The following is a 17,246-nucleotide window of genomic DNA, read 5'->3' as shown; positions in this document are numbered from 1 at the left end:
ATATGTATTATAGTTTTAAAAACTGAAGAGAACCTCCATAAACCCTAAAAGCAAAGTTTTATTTGCTTCTTAATGATTTAAAAACAAGTTTTTTCTTTACGATGAATGATTAATGTGTAACGCCCGTAAACCGATAGAAATACGAATCGTAGAAAACGTGTAGTGATTAAAAACGTCTCGTAATATTAGGTAATTCGCGTAATGACTCTACACAACAATTGAATTTTCAAATACTTATTACACCACATGATTCAACTATTACAAACAGCCCATTTTACTACCCTGTCCTACACCATTCCTACACAATACAAAAATTCAACTTGCAACAGGAAGAAAACTAAAATCATAACGCAATCGTCAAAAAGCCTATTGAGACCACAAATATCAGTAATACAATTCGTAATACAATTATTCAGATTTTAGAACACAAATATCAGTAATACAATTCGTTACCTAGTCCAAGGAAATCATATAGAGAGCAAATAATACACAGAAAGCCTTCAAAAATTACATAGAGTTGCGGAATGGAAGGAAATCATCGATCAAGCCTTCAAAGACCACCACCAAGCTTTCCTTCGTCTTTATCGAGCCAAAGCTCTATTCTTCGCTGCCGCTGTGGAAGGCCAGCTCCGGCGAGTCTCTTTTGGCATGAATCGAGCCCAACGAAGCCAAGAATTATGGAGCTAATATCGAACGAGGAAGAACCGAACGGAATCGACGAGCGCCGCTGCATCGCTGCCACTGACCGAAACTCCAAGGTGAGTTTCTCGTCATTTTTCCTGTCAAATCGAGACGATTTATATGTTAAAACGATCCTTAGGAGGAGTAGAATAACATATTAATAGATCAAAGTAAAATAACGATTTTAAAATTTTGACCGATACTTCAAGTCGTGTTTCCGGCCAAGACTTCCATCAAATCAAAGAGCTATAGAAGAGTAAAACACTTATAATTAGCCCAGAAACAATATACTAAAAGATGAAAACGAGAAGATGAATTTTTAAAATTTGAAACCGAACCCTAAAATTAAAATTAATAGAAAACCATTGCAAATTGGCGAAAAGGAACCTCGGAATCGTCATCCCCACATCGAGAGCTTTCTTTTGCATAGTGGATTGTGGAGTTTGGCGTCGCCGATACCGGCAGTCGCCGTCTTCACCGAGAGAGAGAGAGAAAATGATCAGTAAAAATGAAGATGAAGAAGATGATATAAGGATTTTATGTGTCAAATGACCTTTTTGTCCTCAATTATTTAAAGTAATTACAAAAGATAGCTTCTATATTCCGAAATAGCCAAGGGTAATATAGTCTTTCTAGTAGTCCAAATCTAGGTGAACCGGTCAAAATACTAAAATACCCTTCACCTCTTTAAGTAATTACAAAACACCTTCTATCATCGAAATAGTCAAAGGGTAAGACTGTCTTTTCCGTATATCGAACATGTTTAAAGACAGTCCGAACCTATTTTTATCTTCCGAACCTAATAAATTTTTTTTACTGGTCCCTAACCTACCAAATTTTTACAGTACGTTAAAAATATTGTTCTAAACATATAATGTAAAAACTGGATTAAAAATTGAACATATTAATTTTATTTCGATTTTTGAATAATTTAAGATTAGAAGAAATGATTTAAATATAATTAATTGTTTTAAAAATTAATTAAGGTAGTAAATCAGTTTAGAAAAATATGGAAAAATGATAATAGATTATTTTAAGAGGTTGGGAATATTATGTGATTTTTCCTAAATATATTTCAAGTAGAAAAATAATTTAGTTGATTAATTGAGTTAATAAAAATTGGTTAAAGATTAAAATTAATGAAATGGTTTTAAAGTAAAGATTAATATAAAATGAAGCAGATAAAATGTTTTAAATTTAAATTAAAGTTATTAAGACGAGTGAGACGCGTACGATTTAATTCGAGTAATTTCTTGTGATAGTTTAATTAGACATATTATTAATAGTCGAACCTAAATCTAATTTTGGGTAATCGGATTTTTAAGGTTCACTCACCAATGCAACCAGGCTTTTAAACTAAAAAAATAAAGAAGAAATGGCGATTTCAAATTTTGTATTTCATTACCATTCATAAGGAAAAACGATTATAGAATGTGTGTTTTTATAGTCGATCACTCACTGACCTAGCTGACATGGAAATTAAAATCGAATTACAACCTAGATTTTAAGGAAAACCAGAAAATCGAAAGTGGTAAAGTAAAACTAGAAATAGTTTTTCTCACACACGATTTTGTTTCCTCTCAATTACAGGCTGTATTTTCACTCTAGACTAAGTCATAGGGTATCTTTGAGTAGAATAGCATTGTGAAATAGTAAAAATAACAGACTGAACTTCATCTTCTTCCTCACGACAAAGACGCCATTTTTGTTAACTTTTTGCTAGACTTTTGTTCTGGGCTTGATCAAGATTGTAAGAGCATGTGAACTCCATCTACATACTACTAACAACTTGACTGAAACTTAACTTTACAGAAACCAACTCTAAAGTTTGAATTTCGTCTCTGAATTGACGAACAAGTTACATAGATGTAACACCCGTACTCTAATTTAGACGCGTATTTTAATTAGATATTTCGATTAGCCGTAGTTTCTTTTTTTCTTTCGGCGTAACAATTTAGACGCTATTAATTTAATAAGCTAATAGTAGGATAGTATAAATTTTATCATATACGAAATGAAAACTCTCAACATTAAGAACATGAGTGATTCAAACATTTATCTATCTACTTGTCCTCTGCTCACATAGTCAACTATCTCTATCTCCGTCAAGGAGCAATTTATCCAAATTATTGTCTACTTTACCATTTTCACTTAACAAGATTACTTGTGAGAAACCACAGTTTTTAAACTGTGAATAGAAAATCTAAAAGGCTACGGGAGACAAACCTAGCTACTCCATTGAATATTTTGGGACTACTCTACCGACACTACATTCACAACATTCATTCATTATATACTTCCTCCGTTTCATTCATTTTCGTCACAGAAAATTCAAGCATTCAACACAAATTTTTCAAGCATTCAAACATTCTAAAATTTCCAAACCATTCAAACACAGTTCAATTACAGTCCATTTTCTTCCGTAACAAGCTTACGAAAGATTATAACTGACGAAAATAATACAATCGTCTAATTAATCGTACTGTCCAAAACTCAAATTCCCAGAATCAATCCAAATCAAAATATGTTGTAGAATAGACATAAAGAAATGTTTTTCGTTAAAGGAGTTACCGATCGGACGACCGGAGAGAGATCGTGTCCGGAGGTTGAAGATGAAATAATGATTGAACCGGTTTGGTTCAATCATTTATATAGCAGAGGATAAAATCGGTCTAATATGTTAAATGACTATCCTACCCTTAAGCTTTTAAACTATTTACAAAATAACCAGCGTGATTTATTTCGGTAAGTAAAAGTCAAAGGATAAAATTGTCTTCTCACAGTATTAAAATCGGTTCAAATCGGTTTCTTTTGGTTCAACTCGAATTGTTTCAATCAGTACCGGATCGGTTTGATTCTATTTATCCGTACCTATATTAAACGACTTAAATACCCCTCCGTGTTTTACAAAATTACCAATGCGTCAGTATTAAGCCAAAGGTTATTCTGGTTATTTTCCAAAACCCGAACTTATTTTATCTGCCAAACCTAATAAAATTATTTTTACTTGACCCGAACCTACCAAATTTTTACAGTAGGTTAAAAATACTATTTTAAACTTAATATGTGAAAATTGAAATTTTAAGATAACAGATTTAATTTATTTCGAATTTTGGTTAAATTAGAGGTTAAAGATATATTGTTAAAGTAATTAATTATTTTAAAAATAGTAAATCAGTTTAGAAAATTATAGAAAAATTATAATATATTATTTTAAATGATTAGTAATATTGCGTAAATTTCCTAAATATTTTTATAGTATAAAAGTATTTAATTCTATGATTGTGGAAATTTGATTTTTATATAAATGTTTTAAGGGTAACTTAGAGTTATTCCGACGAATGTGACGTATACGGATTAATTCTTAATAAACACTAATATGACTAGTCTAATTAAAATTTGAACGTCTAGACATTTTTTTCATCATAAAATTAAAAAGTAATGATTGTTATATATCGTCTAGTAGGTAACGAAACTACAGGCGACGTTGGAGAAGTAGCTAATACCGATTAGCTAATTAACGGTCTTCATCACTGTGAGTAGACTTTTAATTATAGAAGGCGATTACATTTATGTATCATGCATATTGCTTGTATATAATATATATAATAGCTACCTAGGATTGGTTGTATTATATATATAATAGCTACATAGGATTTGTTGTATTATATATACGAATATAAATATATATACGAATTGGGAAATAATTTGGAATTGATATATATATATATATTGGAAAAAATATTATAAACTATATGATAAATAATCATATATATATAATTTGGGAGAAAATATCTGGAAATAATTCTAAATATATTAAGTGGATAAATATCTTAAAAATTTATAATAAATTACTATTACATGTAACCACATGTGGGAAACTCGGACGGATACATACATAAACTGATTCGTGAGTTCGACGGGACTCACACTATAAATCTACGCTTGTTCTACGAAACACCTAGATTGGGGTTGTCATGACAGGACGCTGGGCTACAGAGATCTACGGGCTGTAGTTCAGAAACTCGACCAGAGCCTGGTTGGGGAGTAGAATGATAGCTGTCCCAGTGGAAGGGCACTAGACTTTATCGAATTATCGATAGAGGTTAGACAGTGGGATAAAGTGGTTACTATATAAATAAATAATTTATTGTTTAAATTGATTGGAAAATATATATATCTTGAAATACATAAAAATTATTTGAGATAAAAAATCATTTAAGATTTTGGATATGCATTACATGATAATATTTTCAAATATTAATATGGGTAGAATCTAGAATATATATATAAGGGAGGGAAAAACCCTCCTATAATTAACGGCCTACTCATGGGATTTTATATCTCATAAACGTTGAATAAAATTTTTACAGGTAACGAGTAGTTGGGAAGTTCAGCGCGGACTTGTAGAATAAACTATCGTTCGGAGAACGAGGTAGATTACTCCACAGCCTCGAGCAGAGCCTAGTACTTATCTTTATTAAATAATCCTGTTGGGCGGTACTGGTGCCGAAGTGTGTCTTAGACTTAACCTGGCTTTTATTATTTCTATAAACTTATTTGTAACTAAAATATCTTATTATGTTTTATGGATATAAAACTCGAATAAAGATTTGTTTGCTAAATTGATAAGTATTAAAAACGTAATCCCCGATGCCTCTCGAGTGATCTCCCGTCTTTAGAGGGAAATCCTTAGAGGGAAATCGCGAGTGGGGTGTCGCAACAGAGCTACATACCCATTTAACATCATCTTCATTTCTACTTCAGAACTTCAGTTTAAGCATTTAGACACCTTCAATGGAGTATCCTTATCGTTTCTGGATCAATGAATTCAACTGCAACAACTTATAATGACAATGCTTGATTTTCGTTCTTCAGTACACAACTCGAACATCCATTATGAACTTCAGGCCATATTAGACTAAATTGGACTTAACAACTACTTCATATCAACTAAACGAAGCTACCTAGAACACTAATTCCATTGATTACTGCAGAAATTGAAGATTCGGACTTAAAATAAATATGGAATCCTAACCAAATTGGGACTTTTTGATTTAGAGATTTGCGGACCAATTGCTCTTAGAGGTGTTGTAGACGACACCCTCCTGAGTATTTTGATGGGTCGCCTGAGTTTCGACTATGCTCCGGGATGCTCCACAGATCGTAGATATTGATTTCTGTCGAGAGACTTTTTGTAAAACTGACGAGGTCCCTGACTTTTCCAGTAGGTACAGAGCAGTCCTCGAACTTTTGACGATGTGCAGTTTCGTCTTTTCTGCATAAACTCTTTATTTCTTCTCCGTTCGATCTTTCAGGGCGCTGTTTTGGTTGATTTTTTTTCGAAAACTCTACTAACATCTTCAGGAAAGCTTCCACGATCGAATTGTCAAAGACTGGCTCCTCTTCTGTGACTTTCTTCTTCTTCTTCAAGCTTGATTGCTTCTGCAGGAAGCTATCAACAAACTTTGATTTCTTCTTTTCTTTCTTTTCTGTAGCCATTTGAGCTTCTATGATCTCAAGCTCCTCGAGATGATCTATTCCAACAGAATTAAATCAAAAGTTGATAGAAAAATATTTCAGGATCTAAATAACATACATAAATTTCATTTAGGAAACACTGTCGCTCTGTGGAAATCGAAAAGTAGCTTTCGACAACAAGACAATGGATCAAGCTAAAAGGGAAACACAAGTCGAGCAGCTTCTCTCTCTGGTGGGCATGGTTATTTCAAAAAACGGTGGAAAGCTATATAGAGATGATTTAGTCAATTGAATTGGTGCTTTTATATATAATCTTTTTTTTTTTTTTTTTATGAATATATTGCTATATACATGAATATGTTGTGCTGATACTTCGTTTTCTTTATTTGACAGAAAGGTGCTATGGAGCTTCGAGATCGGCAATCACTTGTTGATTCCGAGAGTACTGACATAAACAAGTGGAAAGAGGAAGTGGAAAGCTCTAATGAGAAGCATTTGGAGCGAATTACTGAGATGGTACTTAATTTACTCACTTCATTCATGGGATTTTTTTCAAAGCTAATTTTTTTCTGAAGTTGATAACTTGAAATGATCTTAATGTACCTTGATCGTGGATCAACTAACCTTGATCATTCTCATTATTATCTAATTATCTAGAATTACAAGCTTAGTATCCTTGTATAGATGGATATTTCACAACCATGGGTTTTGCCTATGTTTAGAGGGCAAAGAGCTTTTAGAAATTTAATCTCTTTCAAATTCTGATCCTTTACTTGCTAGACTAGTATTGATTATACGATATTATTAGTTGCATTCATAGTAAGTTATATTGTGAGATATTGGCAATCTTTTGAAAATTTTGTAAGGCATGCTCAATTTATTTGCATTACTATGTATTTATTATGAAAATGTCAATTCGTAATTATGCATATAGGTTCAGTCGAGGCTTGAAGTGACTGCTGATCAGCTTCAAATCCGATTGGCAGAAGAGCAAGCTGAACGATTAAGATCCAATGAGGAAATCCTTAAGCTTAGGGAGAGCCTTGAAAAAGCAATGAGAGAGACTGAAGAATTAGTAATGAAACTACAAGCTAACAACAATGAAAACAAGAACAGCTTTGGATATAAGGTTAAGGAGGGCTTTGAAAATGCACGTTGAGAGACTGACGAGTTATGGAAGAAAGCTTATGGAAACAAGGATGTGCTTAGGGAGAGCCTTGAGAAAGCACTGAAAGGGATTGAAGAGTTATGGAAACAAGCGTTTATTGAAAATAAGAATTATGGAAATATGGTTAGGGAGAGCATGGAAAAAGCACAGAGAGAGACTGAATTGTTGTGGAAACAAATGTGTGATTCTCTCAGAGCCTTCTTCAGCAAGTAAACTTGCCGTGTGCCACAATCTTTATATATTCTGTTTCGATTTCCTAGTACTAATTTTGGATGTTAATTGCAAACTTCTTTTGTTTTTTTTTTAATCCAAGTGCGAATATTTGGATGTTAGTAATTAAAACAGAAAATTTCCATTATGTTTAGTGATTCATTTCTTTATAATGAGCTGCTAATCTTGAACATGCTGGATTTTTTCTAAGTATGAAGAGTAGCAGCTCGTCAATTGTTTTTATCGGTCGCGATGTGACTCATCACACCTTAGCTCAATATAGTCGATCAAAATATTTTTATCGACAAAAAAATGAATTTCGTCTCTAGCTAAAGAAAAATAAATTAGAAGAGGACATAGTCAGAGACGGTCGAGTTTCAAAAAAACAAAGAATAAAATAAAATCTGAACAAATGCTACTACTTATTAGTAATATTGTAGTAGTATTAAATAAATAAATTAATCGAGTAAACTCTTCAACTTCCTCCGCTGCTATTTATTTGCTTTTCTTCTCCCTAGTTGTGTTCTCCCCCCTCCTACCGAGGTAAGTATTCTCACGTCTTCTGCTTATTTTGGTTTCTTTCATAGAAGGTACCTTTTCTTTTACTTCATTTGAGTTTGGAATGATAGATCGTTTATTGAATTGCCTAATTGGTTAATTTCATTACTTTAGATTCTTTACCTTACTTGAATTTGGATTTTTTTCCTTGAAACCCTACTCGGTTAGTAGCTATATTCGAGAGAATTGCCTGTCGTTATGCTTCGCTTGGTGCATGTTTCTATTCTCAATGCCCCAAATTTATATAGTGTGATTAGACTTTTTTATTTTTAGATGATCGAGTGTTATTTCTTGATGTAGTTTGATTTTACACGATGGGTGGAAGTCCAATATATGAAGATTGGGAATTTACAACTCATCCAATGATGTTAGTACGCTCGTTTTAGTTGGCCGCACTGGAAATGGTAAGAGTTCGACAGGAAACAGTATTTTGGGAAGAAATGCATTTGAGTCAAAGCTCCGTCAAGCTGGCGTTACCCGTACTTGTGAATTGCAGGGAACCATTTGAATGATGGTCAAAAGGTTAATGTTATTGATACACCTGGTAATGTCCCATATTGACCATGACAAATTTTTCCTTTTTATTACTCCCGTCGTCCCAAAATACATAGAATTTTTCCGATGAATATTTTAGGAAGTAGTGAGAATTATCATGCTATTATTACATACATGAACCCTTAATTGTGTTTTGCACCATTACAGGTCTCTTTGAACACTCTGAGGAAGACTATTTTGTCAAAGAAATTGTCAAATGCATTGATATGGCCAAGGATGGGATTCATGCAATCCTAGTCGTTCTCTCGGCAAGGTCTCGCTTTTCGCAAGAAGAAGCTGATGTAGTTCATAGCTTGGAGACATTGTTTGGGAGAAAAATATTTGACTACATGATTGTAGTCTTCACTGGTGGAGATGATCTCGAGCATAATGAGCAAGCCATCGAAGAGCTCTTGAATGACAAGTGTCCACCCGTTCTTAAAGGTTACTAACTTACTTCAATTGCTTGTGTATTACGGACATCACAGAAGTTTTGACCCAAGTAATAAGTTTGGACTCAAAAATTATTATTATTATTATTATTTTGATAAATAAGATTTGATAAACAAGCATCAGTATTAAACCAAGAGTACCTAAACCCATCAAGTAAGGAAAAGAAAGTACCGCAGCCTTGATAGAAGCTATATTTTTCCATTTCTTATTTTTTAGTTGAAAGTACTTTAACATGTAAATAAATTTTATTTAGGAAACTCTGGCTCTTTGTGGAAATCGAATTGTAACCTTTCACAACTGGGCGGATGATCAAGCTAAGAAAGAAAAACAAGTCCAGGATCTCCTCTCTCTTGTAACTTGGTTGTCTCAGAAAACGGTGGAAAGCCATATAGAGATCATTTATTTGTTGAAGTGAAGGTTAATGCTTTTCCAAATTTTTGTCATTTATGCGCAATATTTTTGCTAAAATTACCTCATCCAAATAATTGGTTGGCTTATTTAACAGAAAGGTGCTAAGGAGCTTCGAGATCGGCAATTACTTCCCATGAGTGATATGAATAGGTTTAAAGAGGAAGCAGAAAGATCTTACGAGGAGCACCTGAGGCGAATTTCTGAGATGGTACTTCTCTTCATTGATATTACATGGATTTGCATTTCAAAGCTGAGAATTAATTTTCTTAAGTTGACGTAGGTGTCATTATTATGTGTATACTATGTGTTGTGGTAATTGTGTGCCTTCTGTTGAAGGGGAAGGAAACTTGTTTGTTTCTTTTTAAACATTCGTAAAGCATGCGCTTGCTAAATTATCTTATTGGCGTTAAATTATTTATTCTGATTAATTCAATGTGTATAGGTTCAATCAAGGCTTAAAGAAACCGCTAATCGGCTTCAACAGCAATTAGCAGAGGAGCGAGCTGCACGAAAGGAAGCAGAAAATATGGCAAAAGAAGCCCAAAAGAAATCGGATGAGGAGATCCAAAAGCTTAGAGAGAACCTTGAGAAAGCTGAGAGAAAGGCCGAAGAGTCACAGAAACATAATTGTGTCATTCTTTGATGAGTTGTTTTCACCTCTATATGCTTCAAACTGTTTTTTTCTTAATTTCTTGAAATCTTAACACACTATGTGTTGATGTTAACTGCAAACGGTGCGGTATAATTGGATGTTAGCTATAAAAACTGTTGAATTCCCTATTATGTCTAAACCCTTTGTTATTTTTATAAGCTTAGGGAGAGCCTTGAAAAAGCAATGGGAGAGACCGAGTAAGTAATGAAACTACAAAGCTAACAACATCGGAAACAATAAACAGTTTCGGAAATAAGGTTAGGGAGAGCTTTGAAAATGCACGTAGAGAGATGCGAGTTATGAAAGAAAGCTTAGGGAAACAAATACAGTATGCTTAGGGAGAACCTTGAGAAGGCACAGAAAGGGATTAATGAGTTATGGAAAGAAGAATTATGGAAACCAGTTAGGTAGAGCCTGGAAAAAGCACAGAGAGTGACTGAATGGAACAAATGATAAGTTTTCTTAGAGCCTTCTTCTGCAAGTAAACTTGCGGCCAAAGAAATCTTTATACTCTTTTTCGATTTTTTAGGATTGAATTTTGGATGTTGACTGCAAACGTGATTTTATTATTTGTTTATTTGAAATCCAATTGCAAATTAATATGTGGATGTTAGTTATCAAAACAGAACATTTTCCATTCTGTCTAGTGAATTTTATATGTTGTGGGTATCGAACTGGTGATGTTGAATGTGGCATACTGCTAATCATATTTGATTATTTTCAAAATAGGAGACTGCAACAGTTTAATTCAAGAGCTTATTTATAGAAGATTAGAAGATTAGAAGGAAAGACAAGTCAAAGATCTTCTCTCTCTTGTGAACATGGTTATTTCAGAAAATGGTGGAAAGCCATACATAGATGATTTATATGTCGAATTAAAGGTTAGTAAATATGCTTGCCTAATCTTTGTCATTTAAATCTACATGCAATCTAATTAGTTGGCTTAAATATTATTTAACAGAAAGGTGCTATGGAGCTTCAAGAGCGGCAATTACTTGATTCGCAGAGAGGTTACACGAGTGATCAGATGAAAAGGTTGAACGAGGAAGCTGAAAGGTCTTATGAGAAGGACCTGAGTGAAATTTCTGAGATGGTACTTTCTTCATTGATACATGGATTTGCATTTAAAGCTGTAAAATTAATTTTCTGAAGTTAATGTAGAGGAATAGCTCTGATTAGACTAGGAAGTGAATGGAAGGGTGTGTGCGAAGTGCAATGCCTCAGATTAAAACCGTTTCCCTCCAATCAAGGAAAAAACTATATATGGCTATCACATGCACACACAAATTTATATATATTGAAAGAATCTTTCATGTTAAATTGGATGTGTTTTTATTAAGTTCATCTTATGAGTCATTGTATTCTATTTGTTTGCAGTATTTATATTCTGATTATAGATTTAATGTATAATAGGTTCAATTAAGGCTTAAAGAAACTGCTAACGGGCTTAAGAAGAAATTAGAGGAGGAGAGAGCAAAAAGAAATGAGGCACAAAAGAAATCGGATGAGGAGATACAAAAGCTTAGAGAGGACCTTGAGAAAGCAGAGAGAAAGGCCGAGGAGGCAGTGAAACAGAAAGAAGGTGGTTGTGTCATTCTTTAAGAGTTTTTTATGTATGCAAGGTTATCTAAGTCATCTAGTTTGGTCGCATCCAGCTTTATGCTTCAAACTTGTTCCATTCTTGAAATTCTAGCTCTAGCACAATCATTTTGATGTTGGCTGCATATGTTTTGATTCATATCTTGAAATTCCAGTGCAGTGTAATTGGATGCTAGCTATTATTATTGTTGTTATTATTATTTTGACTATAAGGGGGGGAATGTAAAAAGATATGAGAATAAAGGCCACATATGGCCATATGTATGCAAGACAGGAGTAGTTTTGCAACTTTCATCATTTAATGGGGGTGACGAATACCAAAACTCCGTTTTTCATGAAGATACATATGGCCATATGTATGGCTGGGATGGATGGCGACCTGACATTTCATTTTTTGAATTTTTCCAAACTGATTGAAACCGATTATACTCGGTCACTTAATTTGTTGGAAAATTTGAAGCTCATATGCACATGTATGTAGTCAATCATATTATACGTTTGCATATGAGTGAAATTGCAAAACATATCTATTTTGAGACGGAAGTAGTAACTAATAGTCGAAACCATATATAACATCAAAACAGTATATATATATATATATGTATATAAGCTGCATGATGTGACTTGCAGTTGATTATGAGATGGTGTTTAATGATAATAATATTGAAATGAACTAGGAAAAGTAAACTAGGATTGGTGTTAGAGCCGAACTTGAGGAATTCGTTAGATATTTGGCTATTGCAGGATTATATATATACTCCATAGTTTAATTTGCATCCTGAATGGGGAAAAAATGAGTAGCACTTCAAACCAACAATTTAATTAAAACTCAAATGATGAATTCTTAGTCCCCTGTTAACAAGGGGTTTGAATCATTGACAGAAGAATCTAATATATATTTATGTTTATAGTAGTAGACGACATTCTTTATTATCCATTATGAAGCTCCGATGCCAAGCATCTTACCTGCATACCAGATCAAATATCCATGTGTGAAATCGTTTATTCTAGGATCATCCATTATTGTGATTAATTAATAACTAATCTACTTCGTAACTGTTAAAAACGAAAACATAATGGAGTACCCGAGATGAAGAATCTTCTTGTTAGGGTGAGAGAATGAGTTTCCAGCATTGTCCATCATGTTATGCTCAAAGAAGTTTCGAGAAGCCAATGCCTGGATTGCATTCAGCTCTGGTCCGGTCACCATATTCGCCTGTTGGAGCCTCTCGATCTCTGATATCTGAATTTTTACACCAAATAATTAACTATTAATATGAATCTCCGGCCTAGGAAATCAAATTAAATAGGAATCTGTAACAGTTTTTGGCAATTACTATATACTTTGTTTTACCTTAGTACGAATACAAACACTCTCGTTTTCTAGCTCAACCTCCTGTATAATAAGAATTCACCAACCTCATGCTTTCAAAGTATACGAAGAAAGAAAAAAACAAAGAGTAATGCGTAAAAGTAAAAGTAATATAGATTACCCTTTTTTGCAAATACTCGATTTCGGCTAGCAGCATCTCGTGCTACAGCAATATATTCACAGTAGAAAAAAATTAATCAATAAGAAGCTATGAAAATGTAACGCAGAATCAACACATTTCGAACTTTTTCTTGGGTTATTAATAATTCATAGATATGTTACCTTCTTTGATCTGATTCTTGAAATTCCCCGTTCAAGCCTATTCTCTAACTGCTTTAGTTCCTTCACGGTTAAGTTACTCAATGAATCTCCCATTAAATGCCTAAAAATCCATACACAAGAACCATTTCCAGTTAATTAACGTGTTTGTTTAAACTGATTTGTAGAGCATTCTAATAAATTATTATAACTAAACAATATTATTTCCATGTTCAATGAGAAAATAAGACGTACATGTTGGTATTCTGAAGCATTCGAATTTGTTGTCGCAGCTTTGCAGACTCTTGTTGATAATACTGGGCCAATTCCAATCATCACATGACATGGATTTGAATTCAGTAACATTTTTTTCTTTTTTTTACTTTTCCCAATCAAATATGTAAACTAATTATTGACATGCATATTTTTATATAGCTTACTTGAGCATTGATTTCTGTCACTGAGCTTGTGGTTGTACTATCAGAACATGCCTTCTTGTACCTTTCAATGGTTGATCTTATGCTACTATATACAAAAGACAAAGAACAATTATAGATTAATTTTGATCAAACATTTGTGTTAAGGAAGTTGTAAACGTACAAAAATTATGCTAAAATGCACCCAGGATATCAGAATGATTATATATAATAGAGACACACCATGAATTAACATGCTTGGACATTCTACCTATTTATCATTATACATGGATGCTATATATATCAAACACCGAGGACATCTTCCGATTTCCAATATCTCTTGATTTTATTTTAAAATAGACTCAACCGGTTAATAATAAAACCCCATATGCTTCTTCTCATAATCTTATGATATGGAATCGTATTGGTGATGACATAATGCAAAATTGAAAGCAATAGAAGATTTGAAGCAGAAAAACCAGAAACTAAACCATTGTGTACTGACCAAGTTTTGATGGATTAATCTAATTTTCTTGAATGTTTTTTGGTTCTGAACTTGTTAGAAGACTATATATGATTAAACGTTATCAAATACTCCCTCCGTCCTAAAATAGATACAAATTACGAAGGTAGTACAAACAAAGAATTGAAAGATTTCAAGGCTAAGGACATGGAAACAAAAGAAACTCACAGTCCCCATACATAAAACAAAGGAATTAGGAAAGGATATATCAAAGATATATTACAACTTTTGCCTCATTTTCCAAACTAGTGTATATCATTTAATGTCTAATTGATTAATAAACAAGAAGTTGGCCATACATTCATAAATATATAAAGACAGAATATTCACGCAAAAAGCGTGCTGGCAGTGCATCTACACAACTCCCAAATTGGTGCAAACAAATCTTCTGAAACTTGAGTGTAGTCTAAAAGCTCCACTCCTTTTCATTATTTTATTTCTAATGCTACAATTCGATACTATTACATATGATTTATTTTCCTTTATAAAAGTTGTTTCAAATTAGTCAATTTTCCTATTTTGAGTATTAATTGGTTTGAATAAATAATGTTTTTGTTAACATAAAATGTTCGAAAAACGATTCATATATTATATATAAACTTTGGCTCAAAGCAATTGAAAAAACTAAATAAATCAAAATATTTTATACTTAATTGTTTTAATTTTAAGTTTTACTTTTCCAATTTACCCTTCTCCGCAATGCTAGAACGGCCAGTGCCACTATGTACCAACCGACCACCCGATGTCGCACCATTTTTATCACTCTAAAAGAAAGTGTCGTTCCAAATTCAGGATTCTAGAATTAAATATTGGTTAATCATATTTTGTCACGTCATTATAATTTTAACGTTAACAATGAAACTTGTGCAATTTACACGAATGACCTAAAAACACTCTCAATGTGGACATTTAGATGAATCATACGAATGGCTAAGATTTTTTTTGTTAAGAAACAAAACTATTTGGTGGAGTCAAAAGAATGAATCACCAATATATGTATCTCAATGACAAAATCTATGTCTCCAGCTGAAATATGTTTATTTCTGTTTGCGTATTTAACATTTGAATGAAGAACTTGAGTTTAGAAGTGGAAGTCAGTCAGTTAACTTGTGGGGTGGAAGAATGAAATGATGATAGGAAAAAGAAACCCTGGAACCAGCTGGTACTTTCGGATATACATAAAAGAATAAAATTAAAAACAAAAAATGAGCTAAAAAGAAAAATAATGCCATTGGAGAAGTCAATAAAGACAAGCAAAAAAGATTGCAGTTTGGGAAAGCTAAAAATGGAAACACAGTGCCATTGAACACTGAGATACATAAATGAACCAAAAAGGAAAATCATATCACAAGTTTGCCCAAAAGAAAATCCATTTTGTTCCTTTCAACTGAATTCTACACCAATAGATTCTTACTAATTACAAACCCTAAAATGGAAACCAAAGGACCACTACACATACTAATTACCCCCCTCCATCAACAGCAGCCGGTCTGTTCATATTGGTGTAATTCAAAAAGCCTTGAATGTTGATATGAACCGGACAACTGGTTGATGATTACTATTATATTCTTTCAATTTTATAATCATGGATTATTAAATTTTTCCAACCAATGCTTATGAATGTTAATTAGTTTAATCTGTTATATGGAGTACTTGCCTAACTCATTCGTTAGCGAAAACGAAATGGGAAAGGCAATTTGGCTCCTTCTTACTCAATGTAGCTCTCAAACATTTGGAATGAAATTTATCTCTTTGAATCAAAAATAAATAAATTACCCACACATAGCAAATGAAAGAAAGCCCGCATTCAACAAACAATTCATTATTCGGGGGACACGTAAGGCACTCACTGTCTACTCCAAATCAACAGTTAGATGCAAGCTAAAGGTGGTAGACTAAAGCTTTAAAATCTCGAGATCAATCTCAACATAATGCATAACAGACAAATTCCAACATGGGTTGTAGTCGTAGCAACATGAAGTGAAGTATGGGACTGAAATCAAGTTTGGGGAGGAAATGTTTTTTTTGATGAATGGAGATGGAAATATAGGGTTAAGGTTGGAGATGGAAAATTTTTTCGATGAATGGAGGACGAGTTATTCGAGTAATTTATGAATATGGGACCGAAATCAAGTTTGGGGAGGAAGAAATTACAAAACTTAACTCTAGAGGCCCATTAATATGTTGTTTTATAAGTAATTGAAGGAATTAGCTGAAACTGTAAGATTCTACTGATCATAACCTGAGACCCTACAAGATCTCACAATCTTAAAGAGTTAAATTGTGTCAAGATTTTGACGATATTTCATAACTCTTGTTTGCGAGGATATGATCCCGAGATATCAGCCCAAACTTCATCCAAGACAAAAATCATGAACTAAAGTTTCAAACTTTATTCAACCATATTGGTCAAGCACTCAAGCTTCTCTCTCTGAGAATCTGAGCACAATGTCAGCTTCTACTTTTTCAACTTCAAATGAAAACTAGCTTGTTTTAATGATGAACAAATTATGTATCATGATTTTTATCTTCAAGGAATATCAACCAATAATAGTATTCAAAGAATAAAAGTTTCCAATTTTATATTAATTACACATAATAGTTTTAACATATTAGACAAGACAAGATCATCTATAATCTTCTTAACTAAAAATGATTGTTTTAAGCTAGACAATGTGCATGGAAAGCAAAAGCAAACAGGACAAGAAACATTGATAAAATTAGGAAGATCTGAACAAAATTACTTACTTGTTGTTGGAGTACTCGTAAAGACGGCCTCGGTTTGAGAAGACGATGAGAGCTACTTCTGCATCACATAGCACCGATAATTCGTAAGCTTTCTTCAAAAGTCCATTCCTTCTCTTGCAGAAGGTCACTTGACGATTCGTTGTGTTCTCTATCCTTTTTATTTCTATCTTTCCTCTCCCCAT

General features: G+C 33.1%; 1 protein-coding gene and 1 pseudogene across 1 annotated transcript; one reads left to right on the top strand and one right to left on the bottom strand.

The window, feature by feature from the left end:
- The first annotated feature begins 8,412 nt into the window (after window positions 1-8,412).
- Window positions 8,413-11,750, top strand: LOC139885132 (immune-associated nucleotide-binding protein 9-like; annotated as a pseudogene).
- A 1,042-nt stretch (window positions 11,751-12,792) lies between these two features.
- LOC139885131 (agamous-like MADS-box protein AGL11) lies at window positions 12,793-17,246 on the bottom strand. Its single transcript, XM_071869078.1, has 7 exons — window positions 17,065-17,246; window positions 13,818-13,902; window positions 13,633-13,694; window positions 13,402-13,501; window positions 13,241-13,282; window positions 13,102-13,143; window positions 12,793-12,990 (listed from the first exon to the last, which is right to left on the bottom strand). Exons 1-7 carry the CDS (start codon window positions 17,244-17,246, stop codon window positions 12,793-12,795), a joined length of 711 nt encoding a protein of 236 aa, XP_071725179.1.

The sequence above is a fragment of the Rutidosis leptorrhynchoides genome, unplaced genomic scaffold (genome assembly GCF_046630445.1).
Source record: "Rutidosis leptorrhynchoides isolate AG116_Rl617_1_P2 unplaced genomic scaffold, CSIRO_AGI_Rlap_v1 contig80, whole genome shotgun sequence".
NCBI classification, from domain to species: Eukaryota; Viridiplantae; Streptophyta; class Magnoliopsida; order Asterales; family Asteraceae; genus Rutidosis; species Rutidosis leptorrhynchoides.
The sequence above is the reverse complement of the archived record's forward strand: the minus strand, read 5'-3'. Positions and strand labels throughout refer to the sequence as shown.

Excerpts from the sequence above, each read along its gene's own strand:
- LOC139885131 (XM_071869078.1), bottom strand. The coding sequence starts at position 17,246 with ATGGGGAGAGGAAAGATAGAAATAAAAAGGATAGAGAACACAACGAAT. Across the intron at positions 13,695-13,817 it reads TGACAGAAATCAATGCTCAA|TATTATCAACAAGAGTCTGC; the intron begins GTAAGCTATATA and ends GAATTGGCCCAG. Across the intron at positions 13,283-13,401 it reads CAAGAATCAGATCAAAGAAG|CACGAGATGCTGCTAGCCGA; the intron begins GTAACATATCTA and ends ATATTGCTGTAG.